At 59.8% G+C, this 11671-nt stretch overlaps 1 protein-coding gene across 1 annotated transcript in view; it reads left to right on the top strand.

Annotated features, from left to right (window-relative positions):
* The window catches only part of CD5 (CD5 molecule), an 18734-nt gene that overhangs the window by 1027 nt on the left and 6036 nt on the right, over window positions 1-11671 (top strand). The window contains exons 2-7 of the mRNA XM_004683392.1: window positions 6719-6757; window positions 8834-8993; window positions 9039-9136; window positions 9538-9600; window positions 9883-10215; window positions 10949-11233. Of these exons, the coding sequence (XP_004683449.1) occupies window positions 6719-6757; window positions 8834-8993; window positions 9039-9136; window positions 9538-9600; window positions 9883-10215; window positions 10949-11233 (978 nt within the window). The remainder of the gene's footprint in view (window positions 1-6718; window positions 6758-8833; window positions 8994-9038; window positions 9137-9537; window positions 9601-9882; window positions 10216-10948; window positions 11234-11671) is intronic.

Genomic DNA, 11671 nt, shown 5'->3' with positions numbered 1-11671 from the left:
ACGACCAGCCTGGACAGGGAGCCCCAGTCCCTGCTGGAGAGGCCAGAGTGTGAGTGTGCGTGTAAGCGGGCGAGTGTGTGAGGCGTGTGCTGTGACTGTGTGAGAGACGTGTGCGCATGTGCATGTGTGAGAACCGCGTGTGTGTGCGTGATGGACTCTGTGAGGGTGTGAGTCCGTGCAGGCGCGTGTAATACGGGCGTGTGCAAACATGTGTGAGGGGTGTGAGTGTTCACTCCCGCAGTTGGGGTGCAGCCCCCACATGCAGGCCGTGTTCCCACGCTGCCCTCAGGTGGAGCTGCTGAGGACGGGGAGCTTCAGAGGCCTCCTGCCCAGGGCGCGGGGTGCCCTCGCTGCCTGAGACCTCCCAGGGGCCGCTGGGGCCTGGGGGCATTAGCCCTAAGCTTCCACCCACCCTCCGCTGTGACCTCTGACCCTGCCAGTGAAGTGGGGCCCCCACCCCCTGAATCCACCATGAGGGGCGGCTCCCACAGGACCAGGCAGAGTCCACCCCGCAGAGCCCCAGGGGGGAAGGCAGAGAGGCAGTGGCTTCCCCATAGTGTGGAACCCTCTGGAACCCTCTGGAACCCTCTGGAACCCAAGAGCACGCGGAGCCCAGGGTACACACCGCGATCATGTGTCATTGCCACTGCTCAGGGCCGCGGCTCACAAAAGACCTTCCACGCCATTTTCTTCTCTGTTTCCCGACAGCCTGTGTCGTAGGCTGGGCCCAGGGGCCCCATTTGACACAGGGGGAAACTAGGACCCCCAAGAGCCAAGTGGCAAGTCCAGGCGGGGTCAGTGGTGAGCAGGAGAGGGACCCGGCCCCACCCACCCCCCCACCCCCTGCGGCCCCTGTGAACCACTCCCAAGGGTAAGAAAATGGCTGCCAGACCTGCCACCACCAGCGCCAGGCAGGCACGGGGCCGGGCTGGGCCAGGCGGCAGCACGGGCTCCCTCCAGCCGTCCCGAGGCGCGAGGCCCCCGCCTGGACCCAGGGCCAGCCCCCTGACTGGCCAGGGGCTGCGCCTGTGCCTGGACCTTGGGGCATGAAGATGCCCGCGGCTGGCCTGCGGTGACAGGCGCAGGTTCCCCACTGCCACCACTGTGGCCCTGGCCGTCGCGGCAGCCTGCCTGGGGCTCACCTGCCCCAGGGTGGGCAGGGTGGGGGTGCTGGGAGGCAGCCCCGGCTGCAGGTGGTACCCAGGCCGGACGCCCCAAGCCAGCACTGGGGCCGGGACAGTCAGGGACTCAGTGGTTGACCTCCCGCCTGCCACTGGCCAGCCAGGTGACCTCAGGTTTCGGCCAGCCCTTCTGGAAGGTGGGAGGAACCCCAATGCCCGCCTCACAGGATCTGTAAGGACTGAGGGGACAGTGAACGTGGGGTTCATCATGCAGTGAATGCTCAGTGAGCACTGGTGATTCTGAGGACAAGTCTGCTGATTCTGAGAACCTGGCGAGCAGGCCCTGGTGGGGAGAGGCCTGCCGGACACGGCCGACCATCTGCCTTCCTCTCCCCAGTCTCCTTACACGGGCTCTCCATGCACTCACTCACTCACTCAGTCTTTCTCTCTCTCTTTCTTTACCTGTCAGCCTGAGCATCTGCTCTATGCTCTATGCTCTGTGCATTCAGTTCTGGGGTGCGGCAGGGAACAAGCCCGGCACCCCACCCCGCACAGAGCTGCACACACACTAGACTAGCAGAGAGCCCTTGGAGGACACAAGCCGGCCAGCACCCGAACAGTGTGGCAGAAGTGCAGCGAAGGAAGTGAAGCTGAGATGCAGCAACCGAGTGTGCTAGGGACTGTCCCCAGGGCCGGGCAGGCCAGGAGGGCCTCTCTGAGGAGGTGACGTCGCACTAAGACAAAGAGATGGAAGGAGTCGGTCAGGCAGAGAAGAGGGGGAGGAGAGCCCGCAGGGGTTGGCAGGGCGACGGGCCAGGGGCCTCGGGGGAAGGCCCCAGGTAGGAGCGGGCTGCCCAGCCAGGCCCACGCTGCAGAGGCCGAGGCCTTCGTTGGCCCTTGCTGGCGCTGGGCACAGACAACCACAGCTGGAGCAGCTCCCCAGCTCCAGAGGGGAAGGGAGGCGCTGAGAGCTCGGGAGTGGGCCCTGGCCCCTCCGGTCACTCTGTCCAGGTCCACAGTGACCAGGGTGGCCCTTCCCATGGCAACAGGGAGAGACTTCAGTTCCATCAACAAAGCTGGACAGCTACTCTGTGTGTGAGCATGTGCGAGCGTGTGGGACTCAGCTCATTCGTGGTGTGTGTTGTGGGCACGGATGTGTGCATGTATGACCGTGGCTGTGTTGTGTGCAAATGTCTGTTGTGTGTGTTTGGTGAAGGCCTGTGGGGCATGGAATATTGCACATCTGGGCCTGAGTCCTCCCTGGGTGCTCACTCGGACGAAAGCCCCTCCCCCATGGTCAGCGCTCACCTCTGAAGTGGGGGAAACCAAGTCACGGCCATCAGGAAATTGGCCCACGTGGGTATTACGGGGCACCTGCTACATGCCAGGCGCTGCCCAGAGCTGCGGACACAAACGGTCAAGATCGCCGCCCTGGTGGCCCAGCACCGTCGTTGGGGTGGGCCGGGGTGACATGGGAGCCGCCTGGGCCAGTGGGCGCAGGGACACCCCAGGTGGGGAGCTCCGTGGAGACAGCTGGTTAGGGGGGCTCTATCTGGTGGGTGCATTTGGTCTCAGGAAAGGATAAAACCCGAGCAAATATTCGCAGAAGCGGGTGAGTGCCGGAGGATGGGGGGCCTGGGGGGCCCCCCCGCAGGCCGAGACAGGCCAGGGTGCGGCAGGAGGACTCTCGGCCTCTTCCCTTGAACTTGAGCCGCCTGGTGCCCAGCACTCTGGCAAGAAAGAGTAACACTTCTCCAGGCCTTCGGCAGGAGCATTTCAGAACTCAGAAGCTGTCGGATTCTAGAGGGTAGCGTGGTCTGTGCTGTGCGCGCCTCACAAGCCAGCCAGCTCTGGGTGGGGTCACACCACAGGGCCCCGTCCGTTCCCATCTCTGCCGTGAGAGAGACGATTCCTGCCTGAGGGGGCCCTGGAAGCTACAAACAGTCCCCACCAGATGCATTAGAACAGACTTTTGGTTTGGGAACCGGAAATGCAGACAGGGACCCTGCCCCGCTCCCCCACCCCCCGCAACCCCCATTCACTGCCTCCATCACTATGCCCACTGCCAACATCATCATCCTTATGGACCCCTAGGGGCTGACTCTCACCTTCTCACCGGGACCCCAACACTCTCTCCTGGGGAGCAGCTGGGAGACATGTGTGTACAGGATAAGAAATTGGAGTAATCGGCAGAGACACCAAGGATCCTGTGTGGGCCACAAGCCCCCCACGGGGCGTCTAGAGCGAGCCCCTTCCCTGTTCTGGGCCCCAGGTCCCCCATCTGTAACACAGGGTGATCAGGCCCACCCCCGTAGACGCCTAGGGCCCCTGCCAGGTGGTGGAGCTGAGTTTCTGCTCTGGCTCGACCGCCATGAGCTGGGCAACCTTTTGGCAAGTAGCTCAACCTCTCTGAACCTCAATTTCCTGATCTGAAAATGGCAGTGCTCATTGTCTTTGCCCCAGTGCCAGAAGGATCCCTGTGCGTGAGAAGCCTCTGGGGGAGGTGACACTCTTAACATAAAAGCGGAAGACTTGTCACTCTGCCAGCGGGCACTCGCACTGGGCATGAAATTCATGCAGATTCCATTAGACACACCAGGGCCCAGGGAGAGGGAGCGGTCACTACTCCCGTCACGGAGCCCCTCCGCTGGCCGTCAGCTCTCCATGGTCTTGGTGCAGGCCCTGGCTCAGCAAGCTAGAGACCCGGACGTGCTGGGCCTTCACGGGCTCCTGTGCCCAGGCCTCTCCTGGCAAAAGTCCAGCCCGATTCTCCACATGTTCGCACTTAAAGCGCCCAGATCATAAGCTGCCTGCCGGAGCACAATCTTAGTATGTGTTTCCCTCAGACATGGCTGCATCAATTTCTGCTGTTGCTAGAAAGGGGTTCCTGGCCTCCAGTCAAGCGCTCATCAGATGCAAAGCCAGGAGGCCCCCAAGGTGGTCAGGCTGGTCATGTTGGCTGTGAGTTGATGGCTGCAGTTCTGGAGTTTTCTGGGGAGCAGCGCGCACACCTGGCATCACAGCACCTGCTCGCTTCCTTTCCTGGGAAGCCGGGTGAGCACGCCCCCTCATGGAGGGAAGAATGAGGCCTTCATGGAGCCAAACCCCCCACCCCGGGGTCTGCAGGGGCAGAAGCCCCACAGCTTGCTTCTTGGCCGTGTTCTCACCAGCCCTGCCCCAGCCTCCCCGGGGTCCCCGATGCCACGCCCTGGCCTCACTCTCCAGCCCGGGGGCTGCAATGCAAGTGCCCAGGGGTTCGGCAGGGCCAGAGAATGAGTGGGAGGGGGCCTGGTGGGGTTACTTCTGACCCTGGGGAGCACGGTGAGACTGGACCGCAGACAGGTCCACACGCACCCACCTGCTATTCCAAAACCGAAAGATATTTTGAGTGTCTGGCAGATGCTTTCCATGCAATTCCTGCCCTGAGCCAAAAGAGCTGATTTAAAATCCCGACACATCTGCTCATGAGAAAGTTTCTGTGTCTGCAGAAACCACCCAGGATTTGAAGCTGGGGCTCGCCAGAGACAGGGTCCCTGGGGTGCCGGTAACCCACCCCCAGCAGGCCCCCCATGAGGTGGCCAGCCACGGCCAAGGTGTCCTACTTTTAAAAAGACATCTAGATCTTTTGATTTGTTTTGAAAAACAAAGCAAAACAAAGAAAGCTGTTTGGGGTTTTTTTTTTGTTTGTTTGTTTCTAAAAAAAGGACTCAAAAAATGTCACAAGCACTGTGCAGACCCAGCAGAACCCCTCAGGCCTTATGCAGGCTCCAGCGTCATCATGCAGGGAGCCAGCGTGAGAATCATCCAGAACGATGGGGCAGAGGGTAGGTGCCCTTCAGTGTCTCACTGATACCTCACCAGTGCAGATCGGGTCAAAAGCCCAGGCATTCCCCTAAATTGTGGGGGCTCTGGGGAGGCTGGCAAGGGACGGAAGGGAGAGAACTTTCCTTCCCAACCAGCCTTGAGCATGGTTGTAGGTGCAAACTAGGAAATGCTAAATGCTTCCACTCTGTGTCCCCGGGCTCTGGGGTGCAGGTTCTGCTGCAGGGGAGCCTTGGCCTCAAGCCGCATGCAAGGGCAGAGTAACTGCAACCCCAAGGGAGTCACGAGGCTCAGCCCAGTTTGCCAGGTTTACGAGAAGGAGGATGTTGGGCTGACTCTCTTGAGAAGCAGCAAAAAGAATGAAAATAAGTTGTAGAGAATCAAAAGCTGACTGACCGTGTCCCTAGGTGGTCATGGTGATGGTGGTGGTCATGGTGGTGATGTGGTCATGGTGGTCATGGTGGTGATGTGGTCATGGTGGTGATGTGGTCATGGTGGTCATGGTGGTGATGTGGTCATGGTGGTGGTGACGATGGTGATGTCCTCCTGGGGTACCCTGTCCACTATGATAGATCAGATGACTGAGCTGGCTGACGCTCCTCTCCCTGACACCCTCCACCTCTGACCACCCTTGGACAGATTCTCCCTGTGTGGGGGAAGCACCCTGCCCTTCAGAGGCCCAGGGTGACTGTGACAGACGCAGGCAAGATGGAGGAACTCATCACCTGGCCTTGTTTTCTCGACAGAGAGACTGGTCACTGGGAGGGGGTTGGTGGGGGCGCATCCCCTTGAAATTTCACCAGAAGCTTCAGAACACTCAGGCAAGAAAAGGCTTTTAAAAATACACCTAGGTTTTAACACCCAGCAACCATTTCTCCAAAGTGCCTTCAACACAGCCACGTACCGTGCTGAGTGTGCTGCACCGACCTGACACCTTGGCCGCCGCCAGCTCCCGGCCAAGCAGCCAGAGGCCGCCAAACAGCTGCTCCTGGACACTCACAGCTGGAGGCGGCCAGGGAGCTGGCGCCTGACCACCCACCGTCCCCATCCACAGAGGAGCTGGCGACCGGCCCCCCTGCAGGGAAGCCCCCCACTGGGTCACTTTCCAGGCTGCAGTCCCACATTTCCACTGATGGCCCAGAGGGACGCCCGGATCCTCGGGACCCAATCCCCCGGGGACCCCCGGGGCTGTGGTCTCTGCTTCCGCACCCATGTGGCACCGCCTTGGGCAAGTCCCTTTGACTCCAGTTTCCCTGATCTCTGCTGGAAGCCGGGAGCTGCTAAAATAATTGGCCTCGTTCTTCTTGTGATAGAAAGCAACACACAGGCCGTTTTCCCATTGCAACCAACCCTTAGCCACACGACCGCGTGAGTTCTGAGAGCCCCTTCTCTAGTTCATCCCATTAAAAATCAGCTCTCTGGAAGGGTAGCAGGAGGGCGCCAGAGCCGTCGACGCCTTGGCGGTGCTGGTGACCCCAGATCTCCGTGATAAGGGAAAATCTATTTACTATATGTTCATTTAAAAGGTAAAGTTTTCTTTTTTCAAAAAGTAGAAAAATGGTGGTTGCCACCCACTCAGCTGATTTCATGTCCACCCCAGGGGTTAAGACCTTGGCCAGAACCTGGGAGCAACCCAAAGGATGTAGTATGAAAATCCTGCCTCAAGCTCGGGGCCGGGGGGGGGTCGCCAAGACAGTCACCAGGCCTCAGGTGGGCTCAAACCTAGAGGGGGGCAGCCTGGGGTGCACCCTGACACTGCTCTCTCCTTTCTGCAGCCACGTCCTGCCTCGCGGAGAACGCATGGGAGAATGGCGGTAAGGAGGGGCCTGCCAGTGAGCAAGGGGGCCCGGGGGGTCCAGACCGAGATTCATCAGGCTGTAGGGACCCACCAGACACACACAGAGCCCCACCAGACACAGACACGCATACACAGAGCCCCCCAACACATACAGTTCCCCCCAAACACACAGCCCCACCAGACACACAGACAGGTGCACACACACACACACACAGAGCCCCCCACAAACACACAGCCCCACCAGACACACACACACATTTAATATACCCATGTGCAGGAGGAGGACCCCAGTGTCCGAACAGTGTGAATGCCAGTCTCGTAACAGCTGTATCATGATGCCCTCACCATGCACAGAAAGCATCTGGCCCATAAATGTGCCTTTTAACACCGCATTCCTATGAAGTTCTCATCAAGATATTTGCAGCTAAATTCCAGAGGAACTTTAATCCTAGAGACCTGTGCTTCCCAAGCAGGAGTCCACGGAACACGTTGGACACAGAGTAGGCACTGCCTGCCACGTCGCCCACTGACGGGCAGTGTACGTGGCCTGTAAAGGCTCTGATAAGTCCCACAGGAGAAAAGCCTACAACTGTCTTAAGCTCAGCGGTTCCGACTCATTTCAGCCAGAGTGCACTTGCTCACGTTTCCTGAGATAACGTCGTGTTGAATGCATGGGGGGGATGTGGCTGGAGCTTCTCGGGAAGGCACTCTGTGCTGAGAAAGAGCTGGAGGACTTTGGTGGGCCCTGGGCCAGAACCCAGCACCTTACAATAGCCTCCTATCTCCAAGCTCTAGCTCCGCCAGCTCCCTGATTATAAAATGGGGAGGACTGAATCCTTCCTCGGCAAGGCTTCAACGAATCTGCTTGCTGGAGGGAAGGTCAGTGTCAGGGTTGGGATGAAGGCCACTGACCAGTCACGTGTCCTTAGCTGGTGCTCTGGGCCTCAAATGTGTGTTATCTGTGGGAAGAAAACGTCCGCCTGCCAGCAGTTCCTGAGCAGGGCCAGCCTCCACTCAGTATTACTTGGAAGAGGCTTTTACATCTTTAAAAATGTCTTTGACTGGCTCAAAACTTAACAAATATAAAAATTGCTAAGTGAAGAATCTCATTCCCACTCCGGTCCCCCATCTGCCCAGTTCTTCCCCTCCTGCCACCCCACATAATAACCACGTTTACGCATTTTTTTGGCATATCCTTCCAGAATCCCTTCATGCAGATACAAATATATACTCCTCTTTTTTCCTTCATGGAACTTTAGAAAATCACACTAGCGTCGATCCAGCAATTCCGCTCCTAGGCGTTTACCCAAGAGAACAGCAACACTTCCCACACAGAGGCAAAGAACAGGAGCGTTCCTGGCAGCTTTATTCACAGTAGCCCACGCCTGGAGCCCGCCTGAGTGGTGAACAAGGCCCGTCCGGCCAGACAGTGGCTTGTTCTCCACAGTCAGAAAGAGTGACCGCTGACCCAGGCAGCAGCACACAGAGGTCCAACCTTGCTGAGCCAAAGGAGTCAGGCAGACACACACACAAATGCACTGCACCTCGGTGCCACTTCTGTGCACCTGCCAGCAGGCGGGACACTTCGCTAGTGACAGAAAACAGGCCCGTGGCTGCCTGAGGCTGGACGCAGGGAAACAGGGGACTTTCCAGGAGAAGGAAATGACCTTTGTGCTGAGCACAGTGCTGGCCTCAGGCGTGTGCACATTTGTCTAATGCTTTTGAAAAAATAGCCTTAAAGTGAGTACGCTGCACTGCATGCAAACTAGACCTTCATCATACTGACTTTCCAAGTGAGAGAGAAGGAGGGAAAGCCACAGGCTGTGTCTCAGATCTGCTGACACAGTGGATGCCAATGGCCTCGTGTCCGTGCTACAAGGGTCCCCCGGAGGTCTCGAGCCTCAGTCTCCCGGGCTTTGGGGGGACCCCTGGGGCAGGTGCAGCCCCAGCCTGGATTCTGAGAAGTCCCTGCAGAAACTGTGATGGGAGCAAGGCAGGCAGAGTGGGGCAAAGGGAGCTTTGCTGGAGTAAGGGGATGGGGGGCCTGGGGAGCCTTCCCAGCCTGAACCATGCACATCTCTTTCATCCCCAGATCTCCAGGTGGAGCTACACGGCTCAAAGTGCCAGGGCCAGCTGAGAGTCCACCTTAACGGCACATGGCACACAGTGAGCAGCCGGAGCTGGGACATGGACACCTGCCAATGCCAGCACCTCTGTGTGGATGGAGCCTCGGCACTCTGCTCGAGGCTGCGGTGCGGACAGGCCTTGGCCTTCAGCCACTTCCCTTCCCTCTATAGTCCCCACAATCAGATCATCTGCCACGGAAAAGTGGGGATTTTCTCCAACTGCAGCCAGGAGAATTCCCACCAGGAACCTCTGAACCTGATCTGCTTAGGTGGGTAACTGGGGGCCACGTGGAGTCCCCTAACCTGGAGAAGGCCACCCAGGAGCTGGGGTGTGGGGCCTGAGCAGGCAGGGGGGGTGGGGGGTCCCTGACTTAGAGCCGGAAATACACTCTGAGGGAACTGGAGGGGACACCCAGGGTGCTGGCCTCCGCCTGGTCAGATCAAAGATGGCTCGTCATCCCCTCCCAGCCTCTGTCTTCCCAACCGAATACTGAGCCGGTCCCGCCCGCCGCCCTCCCCCAAGGGCTCGGAAAGTGTGGGCCCAACGGCTTCCTGGGGAGCCAGGCTCATGGGGTGGGGCCCAGGCCCTGCTCAGCCCTGCCACTGCCCCGCCCTCCCTGGACCCTTCCCGCCGCCAGCCCTGCCCCTCCTCACCAGTGTCTCATTCCAGAGCCCAAGAAGATGCCGCCTTCACCCACGCGCACCCCGGCCACGACCACTCAGAAGCCCACAGGTAAGAGGATTCTCAGCCCTCTGGGCCCCGGTGTGTTAGTCAACTGCTTGTTTAGCAAGATGGTGGCGATTTAGCAAATAAAAACACGGGCAGCCCCGTCACACTGGAACGTCAGACAAACACGAGGTCGGCGTGGCCCAGACGCCCCCTGGGACCCAGCAGCTCCCAAGGCCACCCCCTGCCATTCATGTGACGTCTGCGCTGGAAGCAACAGGCGCCGGGCAAGGCGGCCCGCCGGGCCACGTGTTCAGCCTGCTCTGCTGCCCCCTTCTCCCCATCTAGTTTCTCCCAGGCTGCAGCTAGTGGCGGGGCCCTGGGGCCTGCGGTGTGCCGGCGTCGTGGAGTTCCACAGCGGCGGCCTGGCCGGCGCGGTGAGCTTCGAGTCCCAGGACAGGACCCGAGACCTGGGGGAACGCATCTGTACGGCTGTCCACTGTGGCTCCTTCTTGAAGTACCTGCCGGAGGCCGAGGCAATGGGGGGACCTCACCCAGGCAAGAACCAGCCCCTGTCCATTCAGTGGAAGCTGGAGAGCACCAGTTGCCCTGTGCTGGAGCAGTGTTTCCGGGAGGCCCAGTCCCAGGAGGGCGGCCGAGCGCTCGCCGTCCTCTGCTCTGGTGAGTGGCACCGGCCAGCACCCAGGGACATTCCCAGTTGTGCCCCCGGGGTGGCGGCACTGTGCAGAGTGCAGGGCGGTGGAGAGGGGACTGCTGGCCTCTAACGCAGCGCAGGGCAGGCCGGGCCGGCAAGGCTGTTCTCATACCCTGTGAGAGCCACGGGGATCCCTGTGGAAGGACACCCCCAAACCCAAGCATAGGGCTGGTTTCGTGGCCACCACGGGTGGTGGGGTCCCCAAGTCTCCCAGGGAGGCTCATGGGTGTGGTGGAGAGGACAAGGAGGGGAGTCGTGCTTGGGCCAAGGGCATTTATACAAGATGCCACTATTGTACCCCCGACTTCATAGATAAGAAGCTGAGGCTCTAGCCTCAGTTTCCCCTTTCTGATTAGCTTTCCCCCTCCCAAGGAGCAGCCAGGAAGTGAGATGTTTCTACAAGGGAGGAGGCCCTTGTAGGGACAGGTGGGAGCTGTTTCCTGTTGCTTATCTCTGGCCTCTACCTGGGAGGAGGCCACTTCCTGGGGTGGCGTTGCCACCGCTGAAGGCCCATGCGGCTCAGAGCACCAGGGACACCCTCTCCCTGGATGACAGGAGACCAGTGAGAGGGGGAGGGTGGCGCCAAAGTCCCACCCCCCGACCCCCGCACCACTGCAGGCCAGCGGCCCACGGCCCCCAAGCCGCAGCCCGGAGGGGCCCCCAAGCCCACCGCTCACCTCCCACCGCTTCCCTCTGCAGATTTCCAGCCCAAGGTGCAGAGCCGCCTGCTGGGGGGCAGGAGCCAGTGTGCCGGCTCTGTGGAGGTTCGCCAGAACAAGCAGTGGGCAGCCCTGTGCACCAACACCTCGGTCAAGGGCATGGCGAGGTGGGAGGAGGTCTGCCAGGAGCACCAGTGTGGCAAGGTCGTCCAGGTGCTGGCCACCAGCGAGACTCCCAGGGGGCTCTTCTGTCCCCAGGAGAAGCTGTCCGAGTGCCACCAGCTTCAGGAGAACACAAACTACTGCAAGAGGGTATTTGTCACATGTGAGTAGCCACGGCCCACCAGGGGTGCGGGTCGGGCCTGCACGCATCCCCCGGGACCCGGCTGTGAGCACATGTCTGAAGAGTAGCCCCGGAGGATGGAAAGCCAATGTAGGGCCAGAGGACAAGACTCAGGCGTGAGCATGAACCCTAAAGACAAGAGAGGCAGCCAGTGAATGGCTGAACTCTTCACTCAACCGTCCATTCTCCCAGAATGGCAGACAGACAGGCGAGGCCACACCTGTTACACTGATGCAACTGAGCAGTGAATACTCAGGATGGACGGAGGGTGGAGGGGTCAGTGGGTAGATGGACGGTGGATGATGAATGGATGGTGGATGGTGGATGGATGGATGGTGGATGGTAGATGATGGATGGATGGTGGATGATCGATGGGTAGATGGATGGATGATGGATGGATGGATGGTGGATGGTGAATGA

Source organism: Condylura cristata, unplaced genomic scaffold (assembly GCF_000260355.1).
Source record: "Condylura cristata isolate star-nosed mole 26May11 unplaced genomic scaffold, ConCri1.0 scaffold00015, whole genome shotgun sequence".
NCBI lineage: Eukaryota > Metazoa > Chordata > Mammalia > Eulipotyphla > Talpidae > Condylura > Condylura cristata.
This window is presented reverse-complemented; position numbering and strand designations above follow the sequence as displayed.